This window comes from Gracilinanus agilis, chromosome 2, assembly GCF_016433145.1.
Source record: "Gracilinanus agilis isolate LMUSP501 chromosome 2, AgileGrace, whole genome shotgun sequence".
NCBI lineage: Eukaryota > Metazoa > Chordata > Mammalia > Didelphimorphia > Didelphidae > Gracilinanus > Gracilinanus agilis.
The window spans coordinates 368,253,147-368,274,470 of NC_058131.1; the positions used below are offsets into that span (position 1 = coordinate 368,253,147).

At 38.1% G+C, this 21,324-nt stretch overlaps 1 protein-coding gene across 1 annotated transcript in view; it reads right to left on the minus strand.

Moving 5' to 3' along the window:
* Window positions 1-21,324, minus strand: part of DOCK2 (dedicator of cytokinesis 2) — a 562,271-nt gene that overhangs the window by 499,796 nt on the left and 41,151 nt on the right. The window contains exons 3-8 of the mRNA XM_044659840.1: window positions 16,643-16,683; window positions 14,824-14,879; window positions 14,147-14,243; window positions 12,503-12,651; window positions 7,155-7,290; window positions 6,275-6,429 (exon numbers count right to left, since the gene is read on the minus strand). Of these exons, the coding sequence (XP_044515775.1) occupies window positions 6,275-6,429; window positions 7,155-7,290; window positions 12,503-12,651; window positions 14,147-14,243; window positions 14,824-14,879; window positions 16,643-16,683 (634 nt within the window). The remainder of the gene's footprint in view (window positions 1-6,274; window positions 6,430-7,154; window positions 7,291-12,502; window positions 12,652-14,146; window positions 14,244-14,823; window positions 14,880-16,642; window positions 16,684-21,324) is intronic.

Genomic DNA, 21,324 nt, shown 5'->3' on the forward strand with positions numbered 1-21,324 from the left:
GATTCATTAGCATTGCATTTGGAATAGCAAATGATGGCACAGCCCTTAAGTTGCTCAACGCTTAGAAATCTAATCAAGTCCAAATAGAATGACCCTAAGCTTTGTGTCTTCTTGGGGTTTTTTTTGTGTTTTTTTAAAGATAAGTCTTCTGCTAAAGTACTTGCTGCAGTGACCCTGGGCAAGTCACTTGACACCCTTACCACTCTTCTGCCTTGGAGCCAATACACAGTACTGACTCTAAGACAGAAGATAAGGGTTTTATTTTAAAAATAAAATAAAATAAAGTGCCTGCTGCACTCCTCAGCAAACTAAAGTTGCAGGCAGATTTAAACCAAAATGTCTTCTTTCTACTTGATTCCTCCATCCCTATATGCCTTGGATGACACATTTTCTAAAATTTTTCATTGGATGTAGCAAGCCCCTTGGTGACTGAACCAGTCAGGTCTAAGTAGTAAACACTGGCAATTTTCTTCTAGAGAAAATATGGTCATAAATAAGAAAAGCAATTTAAAAGGCCAGGTTGGTCTCATCTATTCACAGTCAGGAAAACTTAATCGAGTGATCAGAAAACAGCTGCAGCTACAGGGTAGAAGCTAAGACAAGGCTTCTGCAAAGTATTCCAACCCCATGGGGGATATGTCAGCACCAATTCAACCCCTCCCCTGATGTCTGATGACCTTCTACTGAAGGGACAGGTGCTGTGAGTAAGTTTTGGCATTCCATGTCCCTCAATCATACAACATCATTGGAAAAATATCCATATTTTTAATATATTTTTGGCTTGGAAGTAGCTTAAAATTCTTTCAATCCCTGCATACTTTCTCCATGACAGTATGGCCTACTTTCTTCCTCTGATTCAAATCCAGAATCAGCTCATTATCCATCAGTGGTACCTGTGCCAGATGGTCCCTAAGCATAGCTAGTGGTACACTGGATAGAATACTAGACCTGCAGTCAAGAAGATTTGAATTCAAATCCAGCCTCAAGCAGTTACTATCTGTGTGACCCTGGGCAAGTCTCTTAACTTCTGCCTGCCTCAGTTACCTCATTTGCAAATGGAGATAACAAAAGTGCTGAAAGATAACCTTTCAAGGTTAGGAGAATCAAACAAGATAATATTTATAAATTGCTTAGCAGAGTGCTTTTCACATAGGTATTTAATAAATGCTTGTTCCCTTCCCTCTAACTGAATGTCATAGATGGTTGATATTTTTCAAACATTTAGTTTTTCCTAAATGGATTTTGAGGTTGATTTCTTAAGAAAAGCACAATAAGCAAACAAATGCAGAAGGATCTTGCATTCTCTGCACCTTTCAGTCAACTGTGTGATAATTTAAAAGATGTGAATTGCTAAAGAAAATCATTTGCTAAAGCCCACCTATTTTTTCCTCATATTTTCTTTAAGACCATCCTCAATGCATGAGTACAAACATTTTCATAAGCATAACATAAAGATCATCTTTGGTCAAGAAGATCATTGACCTATTAGTTTATTATTTAAATGCTAACCTGATCAATAAATTGATATTCTTACCCAAAAAGGGGTGTATGTGCAGCTAGGTGGCTCAGTGAATATAGAGCCAGACCTGGAGACAGGAGGTCCCAGGTTTAAATCTGGCCTCAGACATTTCCTAGTTGTATGACCCTGGGAAAGACACTTAACTCCAACTGCTTAGCCCTTACCACTCTTTTGCCTTGGAACAAGTATTGATTCTAAAATAGAAGGCAAACATTTAAAAATAACTAAACAAATGAATGAATGGATGAACAAAAATAAATTAAAAATGAGGAAATAGATAAATAAATAAATGAGTGAATACATAAATGAATGAATGAGTGAATGAATGAACAAACAAATAAATAAATAAAAGGAGAGTATAAAGATAACAAAGTTGGCATATAGGTGAACAAGTATTGATGTCTTCTTTACTTCCTTTTGGAGGGAGTATTGTCATCAGTCTTTTGCTATTGCCCTGCACATTAAATGATTTATAAAATTTTCCTTGATACTTTCCAAATTTTGTTACCTCCAGTACAATTTTCCTTGTTTTACATGTAGTCTGGACTTGCTCCTTTTCTAGATTTTGTCTTTTTAAATGTCATTTTACTTCCTTTTATGGAACATCACAAATGAGGATAAAAGGACTCCATTGTCATGATTCTACTTCATTAATCATGGAAATAAATTGTTATAGAGACAATGCTAATAAATTTGTTCTGTTTTCCTTCTGTTTATTGTTCTTCTACCAGTTTCCTTTATGAATGTTCCTGGGATGAAGGATTTTAATACAATTTTATGTAATCTTGTTTTCCTCTCTACTGCTTTTCATTATTTTATGTGATACTGCTTCTTATCTTCAGTAATACTTCTCCATAACATTTTACAAATAGTTTGCTTTTTAAAATAATGTCCTCTGTTGACATGTATCTCAGCTTGGCAAGAAGATTAAGTGTTTTTAGCTAAGTTTCCAAGTTCTTTTGGCCTCCTTGTTGTGGCAACTGCTTTATATTGGTAAAACTTTTGCTGCAAGGTGTGAAAATTAAGGTCACTATCTTTGTCTTTACCATCTCCCATTCTTAGGGCATTAATATCTTGCTAGTCAAAAGTCAAGTCAGAGCTGCTGCAATTTTTGCTCGTGTAAGCATTTACTAGTCTGAATTCCTATTCTTTTGAGGTTCCAATAACCACACTTTTTGATTATATGAAGGTCAAGGCCTGAGACTTATCTGTATAAGGGAGACGCATGTGCACTTTGGGAGGATGCCAGAAGCTTCGTGGCTTTCTGGCACCAAGAAGATACTTGCCTCTTGTCACTGGTGGCTCAGCATCAGGAAGCCTGGTCTGTGACCCAGAGTGATATCAAGTCCAGCCAATCATAGAGACTCTAGAAAGTGACATCACTGAATACATAAATTTGGGTGGAGGGAAGAAATCTCTCTCTTAATGAATAAGAAATCACAGGGAGTGGAGACATGTCTATAGGGAGATATCACACAGGCTTCAGGAAAATGCTTGCTAGATAAGGAGGCTTGGGAAGAGAAATAGCCAGCCACATTTGGCTCTTTTAACTTATTTAATAAATAATTATAAATTTATATGTAGTCTCCAGAGTATTTTAATCTTAACCCAAGGTCTTTTCATCAATATCTTTCTTCCATTTTGAAATTGGTTTGGAACTTTGTTCAAATTAGTAAATGTGCTATACAAATTGAATTGATTCTGATACAACTAATTTTTTTTGTCTTTTAAGATGGTGAGAAGGCAAAATAGCATAATAGAGCAATTGCTAAATCCAGAGTAGGGAAGACCTCAGTCCAAATCCTAACTCATTAGTTTTGTGACTTTCAGGCAAATCATAGAACTTATCCAAGCTAGTTTCTTCTCCTTAAAATGGAGATAGCACCTAATTTACAGGGTCATCATGAGAAAAAAACAAGATAATGGATGAAAATAACTTTTTGAACTTTAAAGCACTATATAAATATGAACTATTCTTATTACAATTATAGATATTAAGATAGTCAATTTCTTTTTTTCTTATATTACTTAATGCTTACTGTGTGGGCTCAGTTCCTTCCAAATCTCTTCTTGAAGAAAGTATTCAAATTACCCATTAAAAAGACTTTTGACTAGTCTACATGTCTTCAGTTTCTTTTATTTCTTAAATAAGTAACATTCCCAATACCCTTTTCATCCTCATCCTCCTCTTAACTCACTTTGCTTTAAAATGACAAATATCAAATTATATGCTAACCTGAATTGGAGAAACTTGTCAATTTTTGTATAAAATGCCTTTCTTCAAATGCATAGGCTACAATGATCTTCAGCTATCTTCATCACACACTTTTTTTTTTTGCTTATGATATTCTTAAGTACTGTAAGATGAGATAACCAAATAGTTCATCATGTGATGCTTTATATTGTCTTTGGGCATATGATAAAGCCAAATCTTTAGCATCTTTGTTTCCCTTTAGGAGAATCTAGGAGTCATCTTCCTATTTACCAACAAATTTCTTTTTTTTTTTAAACCCTTGTACTTCGGTGTATTGTCTCATAGGTGGAAGATTGGTAAGGGTGGGCAATGGGGGTCAAGTGACTTGCCCAGGGTCACACAGCTGGGAAGTGGCTGAGGCTGGGTTTGAACCTAGGACCTCCTGTCTCTAGGCCTGACTCTCACTCCACTGAGCTACCCAGCTGCCCCTTACCAACAAATTTCTGGTACATTCCAATTTAGTTTATTATGGGTTTTTTTGTTTGTTTTTTTTTTAAACCCTTGTACTTCGGTGCATTGTCTCATAGGTGGAAGATTGGTAAGGGTGGGCAGTGGGGGTCAAGTGACTTGCCCAGGGTCACACAGCTGGGAAGTGGCTGAGGCCGGGTTTGAACCTAGGACCTCCTGTCTCTCGGCCTGACTCTCAGTCCACTGAGCTACCCAGCTGCCCCAATTTAGTTTATTATGAAATGCTATGCTGATATAGTTTAGTTCTTCAATCATGTGATTTGTTGGTCACTGAACAAAGATCATCTAGTCATTAATTTTAGAGTTGGAAGGGATTTTAGAGGTCATTGAAACCAATATGATCATTTTACAAATGAGGAAAATGAGGCTTAGGGAGAAAGATTACATTTAGAATGCCAAAAGCTAAGTTAATATTGATAAGCAGCCTAAATCTCCATTGTTCTTAGATGTTTGGCATGGATAAGTCACTTAAAATCTTGAAGTCACTTTTTCTTCCATTCCTTTATACTTACTATGGAAGGAAAAGGGATCTGTATAGATCCATTTTTAAATGCCATTTTTAATTTTTCTTTGTTTCATTAATTGCTATTGCCAAAGAATTCATCATCTAATGAACAACTAACACTGAGATACTTCACATTTAAGTGAACTGGTACTCAGGCAATATACTAATTTGGGATGACACTCAAAGTCTTTTTAGCATGGTAAAATCTAAAAGAGTTTATAATATAATGACAAAGTCTTTGAGTATCCAGGATCACCTCCAGATGATCATGAGGCATGGCTCCTAAAGAAGTTCTAATTATATCAACATTTATTGGGCACAGAGGAAGAGGATGAGAACTATTACCCATATTTGAAAGAAAATAGTATTTTATTATAGTCTATAGTCCAACAGTCCCCAGTTTCTTTATTCAAATACAACCAGAAGAAATAGATTTATCATTGCCTCCTTCTAAACATGAGGACTTATCCTGCCAAGTCCTGCCACCATCTTCTTCACTTTTAGGAAATGTTACCTTCCTGTTTCTTAAACCAAAATCCCATTGGGAGACTTGTAGAAGCTGCCCGTGTTTCATCTCAAAGATGACAGGTCAATCCCAGCCAAATTCTAAATAATCCATATCATCCAAAAGAGTGATTTTGTTTTTTTTTCTTTTTAATTAAAACATATCACACTGACATGCCAGACATGGCCAGGAAAGTATGGAGGAGAAGATGCCTTTAAGTAAAGTTTAGACAACCAAGTTCAGATTGATGTATGAAGTTTTCTTCCATCTTCTCCTCACACTTTCACCCTTCTCTTCCTCCTTGCTCATCTTTCCCCAGAGAGGGCAGTATGTCTTTGGCATACTCAGAGGCATCACTCAAATACGCCCTGTCAAGCACATCATACCAAGTGGCACATCAGGGAGCCAAGCTGCCATCAGACTGATCCATTGCTCCAATGCATGGCGCTTAGCTTTGGTGATCAATCATGCATATGGGATTGTAGAGCCATCACCCTTGTCAGTGCAGCTAGGAGATATTCTAACAATGCTCAGGAGGCAGGGCTGCGCTCACCTCATCATTTTTAGGACTCTTTATCACGGAATACCTTGAGCTTGGCTGACAGGAAGTTGTGAGTCTTAACTGCATGCAAAAAAAAAGGCTTCTGAGGGTATTATAGGAGAGATAAGTAAGCAGTCATTTTTGCCATCCCTGGGGGTGAGGAAAAATGGAATACATGTGCATTGTACTTGAGGGATGTGCAATAGACATAAAAGATAAGAGATGTATGTCTGGAAAGTACCTCAGAGGCCATCTCTCATTTTTACATATATAGAAACTAAGGCACATAAAGATTAAGTAACTTGACCATAGTTACAGAGGTAGAAGGATCAGAGATCAGATTTGAAACCAGGTCTTTGGACTCCCATGTGAGTGATTTTCCCACTGTACCATACATACTGTCTTCTATTCAGATTATCATCTCACCTGTCCCTGAATCACAGGGAGACCATTGAGACAGTATATTCTTAAGATCTACCCACCTTATGACCATTTGCTTGTTGGGATCATAGAGTGACATGAATAGTTCAGCATCCTCTCCAATTCGGCATACAAAGTTCCTTACAAAGACATAGAGGCTGTGTGTCGGGGAGGAGGAGATCCGGGAATATATTCCATAATCTGGTTGATCCTTAGACTGTCCATCACAGAGGAGAGAAGAGAGAAGGATAAGGAAAGTTAGCTTTCTACCTCTTAATAACAACAGACAGGCAGTACAGGGAAATGGGAAGAAGTCTGGGATGGAAGTCATAGCTTTCTTACTAAAAGGCTGCGTAACCTTAGTTAAGACATCTCAACTCTGGGGGCTTCATTTTCCCCCTTTTTTAAGTGCTGCTAATAGTAGCTACACAGCACTTCTTGAATGATTATTAAAATAAGATAAAATAATAGAATAATTTGTTACCCATATGACCTTAGTCATGTTTCTTAATTTTCCCAAGGCATCAGTTTCCTCAACTAGAAAATGAGGGTGGTGGGCCCCATGAACTTGAAGGTCTCTTTCATCTCTAAATCTAAGATTCTACATGAAAGAGCTTTTGAAGAAAAAAAATGTTAAGAAAATACATGATATCATTATTTATCATATTAGCATAGTACAGGTAACACCCTCAATAATTAAAAACCTAGTCTGTTCTTTAGACTCAGAAGAGCTGGGTTCTAATTTTGGTTCTCTTCAAGACTTCATGTAGGGATTTGGGAAATTCATTTTCTTCTCAGGATTTGTTTCTCCCTAACTAAAATGAAGGGTGGGAGGTACTAGCTCCTCACAAAAGTCCATTCCAGCTTTCATATACTAGTGTACTAAAATGAAGATGTATTGTTCCTCCCTTTGAAACTGAGACCCACTTAGGGAACACAAACCATTTCTTCTTTGATGCGCTCAGTGATTTTATCTGTGGCTTCCTCATGTGCATGGAACAGGCTGATGACACTGGTTTTATCAGGATCCAAAATATTTCCGTCTTCATCTCTGACAATCAGATCTAGCTCAAGGATCCTGTCAAGAAAAGATCAGACATGAAATTTGGCAAAAGGCCTGCAGGTCATTTAAACTGTCTGTTTTATACAGGTATGTGACAAATGAAAGGACCTTCAGCGGGCAGAGAATCCCAAAGAATACCCTATCAAAGCTGTCAGGAAGAGAACTGCAATACACAACTCTCTTGACCTGATTATTCAACCACCTCTCTGTGGAATTTTTTTATATTTTCATTTTTATTCAATTACAGAAAGCATTATTGTGAGCATTCTCATTTTAATTACATTTGCTGCATCTGCTTCTGAAAAGGTAACTGAGCCATGGAGGATGAAATCATATATTGTACATAAAGTGTTTTTTGCATGCTAGGTTACCCAGTGGATAGCGCACCAGGCTTGGAGTTGAGAAGACCTGAGTTTAAATCCAGTCTTGGATTCTTATTAGCTGTGTGACCCTGGGCCACCAGGTCATTCAATCCCATTTGCCTCAGATTCCTCAGCTGTACAATGAGCTGGAGAAAGAAATGGCAAACTATGGAAGTGTCTTTGCCAAGAAAACCCTAAATGGAGTCACAGACTTGGACACAACTGGAACGACTAAGCAGCAATAACATCTTAATGTGCTCTAGAGATGTCAGTTAACAATAATAATCTGAGAAAGGCTTTTTATCTTGTAAAATTCCCCCTCATCCTATTACAAGGCCAAAGCTTCCCAGGAAACTAAACCAGTTCAATACTATCTATCAACTGTAGCCTATAAAAACTAGCATTTTATATAACGCCTTGAGGGTACAAAGTGCTTTACATACACTATTGGTCTCACAAGAACCCTGCAGGACAGAGTTTATGGCTTCTATTAACCTCATTTTTCAGATAATGGAACTAAGGCACAGATAAATTAAGTAACATTCCCAGTGTGAAGCAGCTATAAAACCCAAATTTTCCTGACAAGTTCAGTGTTATCTTCATTTTTCTATTATCCCCATTTTTCAGATGATGAAACTGAGGCACAGATAAATTAAGTAATATTCCCAGTGTCAAGCAGCTATAAAAGCCAAATTTTCCTGACAAGTGCAGTGTTCTGCCCACTATACCTCCTAGATGCCATGAATTTGATACTCAAATAAAATCAAATATCACCACTTCATCCAGAGCCAAAGGTTTTACCTATTCATCCATATTAGGAAACTGAGACAAATACAGGTTTGTAGGTAGCTAAGTGGTTCAGTGGGTACAGTTCTAGGTCTTGAGTCAGGAAGACCTGAGTTGAAATTTGGCCTTAAACACTTCCTAGCTATGTGACCCTGGGCAAATCACTTAGCTTCTTTTTGTCTTAATCCACTGGAAAAGGAAATGGCAAACCACTCCAATATCTTTGCCAAGAAAACCTCATGGACAGAATGGTCCATGGGGTCATGAATAATTAGACACAACCAAACAACAACAAGGTTGCTCAGTATGGCATTAGGAAGACCTAAATTCAAATCCAGCCCAAGATACTTCCTAGCTATGTCACCTTGGGCAAGTCACTTAACCACTGCTTGCCTTAGTTTCCTCAACTACAAAATGAGGAAAATAAAATCACCTACCTCACAGAGTTTTTTGTGATAATCAAAGAGAGGATATTTTGAAGCATTTTGCAAAGTGTCTGATACCTATTAGGTACTATATAAATGCTATCTAGTATTATTATTCCAGGCAGATAGATGGGGGCAGTGGATAACATGCTATGCCTGGAGGCACAAAATCATTAGTTCAAATTCAGTTTCAGAGACTTAATAGCTGTGTGACCCTGTACAAGTCACTTAAGTCAGCATCAGTTTCCTCACCTGTAAAATGGATATAAATAATAGCACCTACTTCCCACAGTTGACAAGTTGTGAGGATAAAAGGAGTTTGTTAAACATTCTGCTAACCTTAAAGCTCTATATAAATGCTACCTATTATTAAATACTATGGAAAAGACACTGTGATTGAAGCACAAAGAAAAAAATTCTTAATGGATGATAAGGAAGCATTGTTATATCCTGGCACCAAGAAGCCTGGGCATCACTCAAAAGGACAGTATCTAAAAACTTGTATAATTATTTTAGTGTAGGAATCTAACATGATCTGATTCTCGAAAATTTATTGAAAATCCAGGAGTCACTTCTTATTAATGAAGCCCCAGCTGCCTGAATAAATATTAACCAGGAAAGCATTTTAATCTCAAGTTTGGGGGAGTGAAACATTAAGCTGGAAGAAAAACAAAATTTCTCTACTCTTGACTGTCGCTAACTCATTGACTTTAAACATGTGTCTTCTCTGGAAACGAGAAGACCACCCTGACATTCTATAATGTTGATTCCTACCAGGGGTCAGGCCATTATTCTCTCAGTGATAGTAATTTGGTGAGACATAGAAGGCATAAATTCTAATCTCATCTCTGCTTTGTGCTATTCATGTGATTATTTAAACTCCGCAGGTCTCGGTTTCCCCATCTATAAAATGATGGGGTTGGACTATGACCTTGAAGGTCCCTTTGAATTCAAAAACTTTATTGCTTTGAATTATTACCTAGGGCCCACTAGTGGCAAACACACGCAAAGTAGGCATTTAAAATATGCTTATTAAATTTGTTAAATTTTCATCATTGTAGCACTATTTCTTTCATTGCACAATTTTTTTTTGCTTTTTTTTGAGACTAGATTTTCCTATCTTGCTTAGGACAGAACTACAATCATACACAGATGTGGTGCAGACAGTTGATTAGCTTTAGCCTTAATGCAGCTCAGAACTCACAAACTCAAGCAATCGACCAGTTTTGGCTTTCCCTCATAAAAAGGATTTACGCAGGTACCGCCACACTTTTCCAGAAAACAACAAGGCATTATCCCAGAGCTGGAAGTTGAATCTATACACGTTCATGAGCTCCTAGACAATTATGTCACATAGCACAATGGAAAGAGTACTGGGTTTGAATTCAGAGGATATAGATTTAATCCACATGAGTCGGTTATTATCTATATGACATTAGACAAGTTGTTTCTTTTCTCCAGACCTCAGTTTCCACATTCATAAAGTAAGGTCAGACTATCACCTTTTTTTTAAAACCCTTACCTTCTGTCTTGGAGTCAATACTGTGTATTGGCTTCAAGGCGGAAGAGTAGTGAGGGTTAGGCAATGGGGGTCAAGTGACTTGCCCAGGGTCACACAGCTGGGAAGTGTCTGAGGCCAGATTTGAACCTAGGACCTCCCATCTCTAGGCCTGGCTCTCAATCCACTGAGCTACCCAGCTGCCTCCCAGACTACCACTTTTACTGCATGGTTCCCAATCTCACACCACTCACCTCCAAGATATTCATCTTTCTCTTTTAAAAAAGGCTTATTTTACTTTTGTACTTCATATTGTGTATTTTCATATTTTATTTTATATTATTTCGGGGTTTTTTATATATTTGTATTGTCTTAATATCCCCAGACAGATCTGACTCAGAATAAATGTCTGTTCAACTGAACTGAACTGAATTAACTAGATGACTTCTAGGTTTCCTTCTAGTTCCAAATCTGTGACTATGACTTGTGGTCTGGGCTTTCGTAAGACTAATATCCACTGGGCTGCTGGGAACATTTCCCATCTTGCAACCCCTAGAGATACAAGATCAAAGATTTGAAGAAAACCACTCTGGGTCCACAAGACCCCAGTACACCTTCATCTGGGAAAGCTAGTGTGCAGCAAGTGGTGGGCGACTCACCTGGGCACTCTGATTTAGACTTTAGGGAGGTCTCTGAGGCTACTTGAATATTATGTAAATCCCTAAAGGAAACTGGATGAAAATGAAAGATACCAAAGCTGGGGCCTAAACCACAGGCTCTGAGGGACCCCTCTTCCTCAAAGGAAGGCAGCTGGGCTCCAGACCTTCCTCTTAAGTGAGCTGAACATAATCAAAACACTCATCATGAAGCAATAGTGAAAAGCTATCAAAGCCCCTATTGTGAAACGGTGAACCAACAAAAATTCCCCCATCTTACTAACTCATTGAGCCTCTGCCCAACTCCTGAAACCCTTTTCTTCTGCTTCTCTCACTGCCCAAGCAAATCAGACTGTCACTCAACCATCCACAGTGCTCATAGCAAGTAGGCAAAGATAGAAATGAACCAATCTCCCACCCACATCAGGGCTCTCAGGGGCTCACCTAGACCCCTTGTCACCTTTCTTGTCTAGCCAATGTAGATTTTACTCCAATTCATTTTTGCTTTCCCTCCTACTATGAGTATATTCTTCTCTGTGTGCCCATGTTATTTCCTTGCATGGACAGTAAGTGCAAGTTAGATGATAGGCTAATTCTGTGAAGGACAGGAGCATGAGTCAGTGCACTGGGATTCTGAGCCAGGCAGGGACACAGAAAAATATTGAAGGAAAACTGCTTCTTGGAGAAGATGAATCCAAGTCATTTGGAAAGAAGTTCAATATATGTCCAAACATCTCAGCCCAGTAAAAACTACAAGACAAGGGCTCTCTCTGCCTCTCTATGCCCATAGATCCCATGAGGTGATTGTGAAACACCAAGAGCATTATTGGAGGCAAGAGCCATCCAAGCAGAAAGTGGCAGTTGTTGTTCAGTCATTTCAGTCATTTCTGACTCTTTGTGACCTCATTTAGGATTTTCTTGGCAGAGATACTGAAAGGTTTGACATTTCCTTCTCTGGCATATTTCAAAGAAATGAAGAAACTGAGGCAAACAGGGTCAAGTAACTTCCTCAGGTCACACAGCTAATAAGTGTCTGAGTCAAATTTGAACCCAAGTCTTCCCTTCTCTAAGCCTATTGCTCTATCTACTATATCACTTAGCTGCCTGAGAAAGTGGCAAGATCCTACTTAAAAATGAAACCTAGATTCTGTATTCTTCAGGGTGTCAGGGGAAGGAGTGAGAGAGAAAGAAAAAAGAGGTAAGAGGAAGAGAAAAAGAGAGGGAGGAAATGGAAAAGGGGAAGAGAGAGGGGTGAAATGGAGGAAAGAGGGTAAAGGAAGGTAGGAAATGAGTTCGAAAGGGATGGAAGAACTGGAATAGAGAAAGAGAGGGGGTAGAAGTAGGAGGAGGGGAGGGAAAGGGAGAGGAGAGGAGAAGAGAGGGAGAGAGACAGAGGGGGGGAAGAGGTCTCGAGAGAGAAGGAGAGGGAGAGGGAAAGAGAGGAAAAGGGAAAGGGAAAGGAGAGGAGAGGAAGAGGCAGAAGTCTTAAGAAAAATGTACCTGTTGCCATAGTCAATTTTTGAAGTGACTTTCTGCTTCAGTTCCTTCAGCTCATCTTTTGGCAAAGTCCCGGACAGCAGCTGAGACCTCCATTCCATCAGGTCATACATCATGCTCTGCACTTGGAGAAACCGCTCTTTTTTACTGGCCTGGGAAACCAAGAAAGACAATATCTATTACTACATTTTGTCCAAAAAAAAACAAAACCAAAAAACGTTGCAAATTGTCCCCATCCTAACCTCTGGGAAGAACACAAGCTAAATAAACAAATACTTAAAGTGAGAACAGAAATGTCATCACTAAGGATAACTATTTTCTCCCAGCTCTGCTTCTGAATCTCCACATTTCCACAACATGTTTGCAGGTACTTTCCTCTCCCCTCTCAACTCCCTCTTATGTACTGTCTTCCCCCAAAAGAATGTAAGCTCTGTGAAGACAGGGAATGAACTCTCTTTTTTCTTGTATTAATGTTCCTAATGCTTAGAATGGCTGTTGGCACATAGAAAATGCTTCACGAGTGTTTGGCAATTGACTCACTGGATGGTCTCTGATATCACAACATAACTATTATGTACAGAATTATGCACAAAAATAAAATAAAAGTAATGTTAATAATACGCAAAGCTAGGCTTACTAGGTACCTCTCTACAATAAATGAAAGGTGGAGACAGAGAGCCAGTCACCTGGCCATGAGTTACATGATAGGTTAGATTGCTGCTATAAACTCCTTCCAAAGCTGACAGCAACTTGGCAGCAACAGGCTAAAACTTTCAACCTGATATTGAAATACTCATCATGGGTCATAAAAATCTTGTGCTCAGATTCTCCCTCTAGACCAAGTGTTCTTAACCTAAAGTCTATGAGTTGGTTAGTTGGTTTTTACAACTCAATTTTAATAGAATTATTTTCCTTTGTATTTCCTATTTATTTTGTGAATTAAAACATAGCCAGAGATTACCAAAGGAGTTTCAAGGCTTCACTAGTCTGGCCAGGGGATCCCCTGGTCAATAAAATGATTTGTCCAGAACATGGTCAGAAGATTTATCTTCCCTGAACACCTCTACGTTAATGGTGATGCTCCCAAGACAGCTTCTATACTCAAAGGCTTTCAAAGGCCCGGGGATAACCTGGGGAGCCCAGATGGTGCAGGCAGAGCACTTACACAGACATACAACACACACATGCATCAACTTTCTATTTCACTAGATTTTCATAGTAAGTTTGGTGCTGCTTGCTTCCCTCCCACCACATACAGCGAGCACATTTCCCACTCTGCTCCTCAATCTACTGCAACACCAAGAGGCTAAATTCACTCCGTTTCTTTTAGGATTTGCAGCTTAATTTCTTTGGCCCTAAAGACAACATGAGCAGTTACCAAACTTCATGGTTATTTTATTGATAAAGAAGTAAGGCGTAGACCAATATCTCCAGAGGCTACCTACAATGAAAAAGTACATTGAAGCCAGGAACTTTTATTCTAGTTCCACAGAGTCAGAGCATTTGTCTCTGCCCTTTGGCCAAATAAATGATTTCTTCATTTAAGCTTTAAAAAAATCTTCCCTAAAACCACCGAAGCTTAGTTCCAAGCCTAGATTCAATTTTCTTAGATAAACCCAAATACCATCATAGGAGAGCAAGTCTCACCACATACAGCTGCTTCCAGATGTTGCCCCACTCCCAAAGCGTTGTTGTTACTTCTTGTGCCAGGGGAAGCTCAGCAGGAATAATGTTCTCAGTATTTCTGGGGTTTTGGGGGGAGGGGGGAGTACAGGAGGAAAGGGAGGAAAAGAAAACATATCAAGAATTTGAGGGCTACAATGTTAAAAGGATTTTTAAAAAAGCCTAGCTAATCTTTAGAGAACTCACAGTGGCTCAGTGCTTCCTTACCAGCATGAGATTGAGCCATCTGCAATAGCCATGCCAATTACATTATGCAAATTTCAGGAGCTTCTCCATCTAAATCACTGCCCTCACTAGGGTGGACTTTTCATGCTCCTTATTGAAGATTAATCTTCAAATGAATACACTTTGACAGGATTTGCCTACAAAATGCTTGATCCCGGAACATTTCTGAGCCCAGCACTCCCCCAGAAATCAAAGATCTGAACAGGAATCAATTGGTATTATACCTTCAGACTAAGAAAAGAGAGAAAAGCCACACCAATTGACCCAAAAGATGAAATAAAAAGAACAACATGGATATTATGGTGTTATAATACATTCTTTTTTCAGAATGATTCAAACATGAGGGATATTCAGAGTTGCTAAGGTTAAGGGTGATCTATGAGCCATTTCAGAGCCCACAGGCAAAATGGAGATACCTTCTTTTTTCAATTGTAACTTCTTTGATGTGAATAAAGGATCTGGGAAATATCCCCTGTTGGAAACAAAAATAAAAAGAATCGTTTGTTAAAATACATGTCACTACTCAAATGCTTTACTCTAAATCTTCATGCTCTCAGGACATCAGGTTCAAGTTCTGATTTGATATTCCCTTCAATCAAATTAAGAACCATGGACAAGGACAGGGGATGGAAAGGAGTATTTCTGCCAGGTGATGGTTCTCATTTCAGTTTAGAATCAAAACGTATTCCTTGACCCAATTGAAGTGGTGCACCTCATAAAGCGAGTCCAAACACCCAGAAGTTCAGATTAACGGAGCCAATATTTAATTATAATTGTATTTACTGGCCAGGGCAGTTTCCTCGTGAAAGCTGCACCGGACTGAAATTACAATGCAGTTTTTATAGGGTGCAAGATACAAAACAAGCAGTGTTCATTAATGAGACATAACCTTGATGAAGTAAGCAAATCTTTTCGTCTAGAAGCTATTTTGGTTAGTAGTGTGGGGTCAGGGACATTCCATAGTATATCTTATCCAAGACTGTGAGTGAGTAAGGGAGTTACTTTCTCATGGATCCTGACTGTGTTGTTTTGGTTCCAAGCTGACTGACCTTCACAGGAAAGCTCATTTCTGATTTCTACTTTCCCCAGGGAAAAATAGGTTTTCTGGCCAATGACTTAGTTTACCTCACTTCACAATGAGCTGCATATCACTGAGGCACCAGAGGATGCCCTTCATAGAACAGATAGGGTGGAGAAAGTTTGTAGGCACCTACAGATCATAAATTTAGAATTGGAAAGACCCTTGGAGGTCAACTAGTATGACCTCTTCATTTTACTCATGACAAAACTGAAGTCAAGAAAAGTTAAATAATTTGTCCAAAATTAGTCAGTCAGAGAAAAGGAAAACTAGGACTTAAACTTGACTACTCTAAGTCCAGAATTCATTCATCCCACTGTACTGACTATCCATTTATTTTACTGAGATCATTGGCTTCTGAACCACTAGTTGGGAAAACAAATTGCCTCCTATAACCCAGTAATCCAACTGTTATTTCTCGCAAAAAATACTTGGCTCACAAGATACAGAGAAAGAGAGAGAGAGACAGACAGAGAGACAGAGAGACAGAGAGAGAGAGAGAGAGAGAGAGAGAGAGAGAGAGAGAGAGAGAGAGAAGCAAAAGAGGAAAATATGGAAAAATGCTAATCACTAAATAATATTTCTGAAGATTCTGGTGTGAAACCTTCTATGTTGATATTTTAAAGTTCAAACTGATTTTGAAACAGTTCAGTGAGTAGAAAGGCAGGCCTAGAGACTAGAGGTCCTATTCAAATCAGATCTTAGCCACTCCTAGCTGTGTGACCCCGGGCAAGTTCCTTTACTCTCATTGCCTAGCCCTTACTTCTCTTCTGTCTTGGAATTAATATTTAATATTAATCATTATTAATATTATCAATGTCATGTGTCCTCTTCCACAATATGATGAATATATGAATATATTCATTTGTTCTGCATGATGTCACATGTATAATCTCTATCAAATTGCTCACTATCTCAGGGAGAGGAAGAAAAGGGAGAGAAAGAAAAAGAGAATATAGATCTCAAAGTGCTAGAAAATGAATGTTAAAAATTGTTTTTATGTGTAATTGCAAAAAAATAAAATATTACTGAACTAAAAAAAAGAAAAGCAAAAATGATTTCCCAGACTCTAAGTTAAGAACTCCTGGATGAAAGTCCTTTATAGCTCCAATATTTTAACATTCAAATTTCCTCAGGCATGAAACAATGTGCCTTACCTCTAACATTTTGTGCTTCATCAGGTATCCCCTGTACCAATCTAAAAGGAAAAAAGTCACAAAAATGAAATCATTTCCATAATATTCTGACAGGTATTTTTAAAACAGAACAAATAATCATTTAAAACACCTTTGAACCATAAGAAGGTATTAGAGGGCAGCTAGTTAGTACAGTGGATGGAGCACCAGAATTGGAGTTGGGAGGTCCTGGGTTCAAATCGGGCCTCAGACACTTCCTAGCTATGTCACCCTGAGCAAGGCACTTAATCTCTATTGCCTAGTCCTTGCCACTCTTCTGTTTTAGAACTGACACTAAGACAAAAGATAAGGGTTTGGGGTTTTTTTAAGGAATAGAAATTATAGAAAATATCCTGAAATAAGGTTCTCATTCTAAGAGTGACTGATACTAAATCATCTGTACAAATGTCAAAATTTAAATAACAGATACATTAGAGAGTGATCACTGGCATTATCACCTTCCCATTATCTTTCACAACCATTTGCTTCTTCTCATTCTCATATTATACTAGTTCAGGTCCCTGAATAACATTCCCTGAACTCCTTAATTCCAAACTTATCTCCCTAACTCCACTTTCTCCCTTCTCCAATTCATTTTTTGGAAAGCTGCCCAAAATTGCCCTAATACAGATATCTGAACATATCTATCTCCAGCTTACAAACTCTTCAGTGGTTCCTACACTCCTAGAAGATAAAAACTCTCCTCTGTTTGGAGAGGCCAAACCTTACTTAGGACAATCAGATGAGTCAGGCTCATTGATAGCAAGTACTAAGACTCTCTGTGGATCATAACATGCAAAAAACAACTCCATTAATAACAAAAGATATAACTTCTAAGGTTTAAAAATAATACTTTGGATTAGAGGGCTTCTCCCCTTAGCTTTGGAATTCACCAAGGTAAGCTGCCATATAAGTAGGTCAGAAATGTCTTCCTTTCACAACAATAGGAGCCCTGATAAAAATGTCCTACATCAGTACCCCATAGGCTGGTCCTTTATGCCTCTGGCAACAAGGAAACCAAAACAAAGATAACCCCAACAATGGTCTTACTGCCTTTCTAAAGAAAAGCCAGACTAGGTCAGAGAAAACACAGCTACTCTTACCACATTAGGCATTAATTTCTATCTACAATCTTGCTTAAACTTATATTTCCAATCTTATTTTGTTTGACTCTCATTTACATGCTCTATTTTCTGTTCCTCAATCTTAGCCTGCTATCTCCAAACTCCAGGCCTTTCCACCAGGCATTCCTGTCCTTAGAAATCATTCCTTCCTCATCCTGACATATTAAAATTCATCTTGTCCTTTAAAGTACTTTCAAATGTCATGTCCTTGAAGCCCCTCATCTTTGCCTGCCAACTGAAAGTGTTATCTTCTTCCTTAAATTTTCCTAGGGAATTTTGTCTGGATTTCTCCTTTGCCTCCATAATCTCTTACCTTTTGTTATTATTGTTGTTGTTTGCTGCCTACAGTTATTGCAGTTACATAACAATACAAGGCGATGACATTTTTCCTCCATTTCCTAGTACAATTCTGGTATATAACAGATATTAAAATTTTTTATTCTTTTCTTCACAGAAACACAAAAAACAATGATTCAAAGAACAAGACTACAATGTATTACACACCACTTTTCAAGAACATCACAACTTGTCATGGAGAATAGAGAATCAATCAGTTTTAGAGTAAGGAAGACCTAAATTCCAGTATATATCTCTGACACAAATTAAATGCGTGAACATGGGCAAGTCATTCACTTTCAGTGTCCCCAAACAACTCTCTAAAATATGAGAGTGAATTGATTTTCCACTATAGGGAGTTGCCCACACTGATGAAATTACACTTTGGGATAACCACAGTCCTCTCCAACCCATTCTCCAAAAAGAACTATTATGAAATATCAAATATGATGTAAGACAAGATATGGGATTGGAGATGAACCCAGTATGGGAGAAGGAAGTGATTTGCTGGCTTTAAAGAAGGAGAAGGGAGAAACCACAAGATCTTATTTATAATAGCATTTGTTTTTTCAGACATTATAAGGTATCCACTCTTCCACTATGGTCCTACTCCAATTCTTCAGCATAATTTCGAGGTAAACTTAGTTCTCAGAGCTTATGGACTATAACTTCTGGTAGCTCCTGGCAAGTTAGAAAAGTTTTGGATGGAGATAATTCAACAAAAGCTAGAGAGTCTCATCATCAAGTTTATCCTAGAGCAATGAATTTTTTTTAGATATAGTAATTCTCAGTGAACATCTGCTAACTTATACCACTTATTCCCTCAGAAAGAAAGGAACTCACACTGATGAAGTTGTAGTTACTACTTTATATATTAACATATTTAATTACAAAGGGGAGGAATAGAAAGAAAAGATAAAATGTGCTCCTTACCATCATGGAATTTACAGTATAGTTGGAAAAATAAGATATATAAATATAAACAAAATTAGAATAGAATAGAATAGAAAGAATAGAAAATCATTCCAAAAATATATGCTATAGAAAAGAATTCACTAGGATGGAGGAGACAGGGTAGGCTTCATAGGGAAGATAGGACTCACGCTGAACTCTGAAAGGATGAACAAAATTTAGATAGAAAGAGAAGTTAATTCCAAGTAAAGAAATGGCATAAGGAAAAGTTTCAGAATGAGGATGTGACATTCTGGGGGCAGTGAGAATATCTTTATATAGACTGTTCATCCTGGGGAGGAAGAAGAAGAAGCTGGAAAGTGGAATGGGACCAAATTATAAGAAGGAACTGAATGCCAACTTGGAGAGTTTGGACTTTGTTCTGTAGATAATGGGGAGCCATACATTGTGAGTTTCATAGCAGAGAAGGGACATAATAAAAACAGTATATTAGGAAATTAATTTGGCAATGATGCACAAGATGATACAAAGAATCTCATGTACTTTTAGTTCCAGTGACCTATTAGCTATTCTCCAAACATGACATCCCATTTCCTGCCTTATGTCTTTGCCCAAGCTCTTCATGCCTAGAATGCACTCCTTCCCCACCTCAGCTTCTAAGAACCTCCAGCTTTGTTCAACACACAGTTCAAGGGTCATTGCTACATAGGCCTTTCAAGATCCCCAGTTGCTAGTGCTTTCTCATCAATATCTCCTTCAATGGTATATAATTCAAGAATTACTTAATTTAAGCAAATCACTGAGCAAAGTACTAAAGCTATAAAGACAAAAGTGGAACAGTCTCTGCCTTCACAGAAATTACATTCTGTAGGAGACAACAAATATATATATATATATGTAGGTAAATAAAATATAAATTATGTATAAAATAAAGCAAAGTAACTTAAACAAGGAAAGAGCATTAGAAATTGAGGGATTCTGAAAGGCCTCATGTAAAGGTTTTCAAGTTCCCTAGACACTAGACGAATTTACCATTGACAGAAATAGGAAAGTAAGGAGGAGGAGTGAATTTATAGAAGGTTTGGTTATAGATAAGTTTGAGATATCTCCAGAATATCCTTTTTCCAGTTTCCAAAATTTGTAATCTTTCTGTCATCCTGGACTTCCTACTCTCCATCACCCCTATAGCCAAGTAGTGATTCTATCTCCACAAAATCTTTCACACCTGTCCTCTTTTCTCTACTCTCTTACCATTGTTCAGGCCCTCATCATCTCTTGCCTTTATTATTGCAACAACCTCTTGATTGATACCTTCCTCAAATTTCTCATTACCCTAGTCCATACTACATACTGATTGATAAGTGATCTCTCTTAAATAAAGATCTGACCATATTACTCTCCTACTCATTCAACTATAAAAGACCCCTATTGCAATTAGGATGAACCACCAACTTCTCGTTTTTTTCCTCTCTCCCTTCACAACCTGGCCCCAATATATATTTTCAGACTCATCAACTATTACTCTTCCTCCCATACTCTGGGACCCAGATAAACTGGCTTTCCAAATCTCTTTTCTTCACATAACACCTCATCTCCTGTATACATGCCTTCGCACTGACCATCCTCCATGCCTGGAATGCACTTTCTCTTCACCTCTGCCTCACAGAATCCCTCTTTTCTTTCAAGGTGAAAATTAAGCACTTCCTCTCAAATGAAGACTTTCTTGATGCCATATATACACCTCCACCTTTCCAGAATACCTTGTAGTTAACTACTCCATATTTATTTATAATTTATTTTATTTAGTTCTAGTCACCATATCTTCATATCTGTTCTTGTTGTCTCCTCTGTTGGAATATAAACTCCTAAGAAAAGGGCTTGCTTCATTCTTCATATTAATATCCCCAGAGCCTTGCATAGTGCTTGGAACAGAGTAGGCAATAAATGATAGTTGACTGAGTATTAAGGATTAAGGATTAAGGAAGGATTAAGAATGTGGCTGGTCTTGGCTAAAGGTCAGGAGCTCCAGGTCAGCAGCAGCAACAACAACAAATATTTATTAGACATCTACAGTGGGCTAGATGTTGTACTAAAAATACTGGGGATACAAAGAAAAGCAAAACTAAAATCCTTGCCCTTCATGAGCTCGTAGTTGAATAGAGGAATCAGCATGCAATATAAATACAGTGTAAATTGGAGGGATTCTCCAAAGGGAGATACCAGTAGTGGTGGGGCAGGGAGAAATAGGAAACAAAGGTAGTGAGAGAAAGGACCAGGAATTGCATCCTGCAG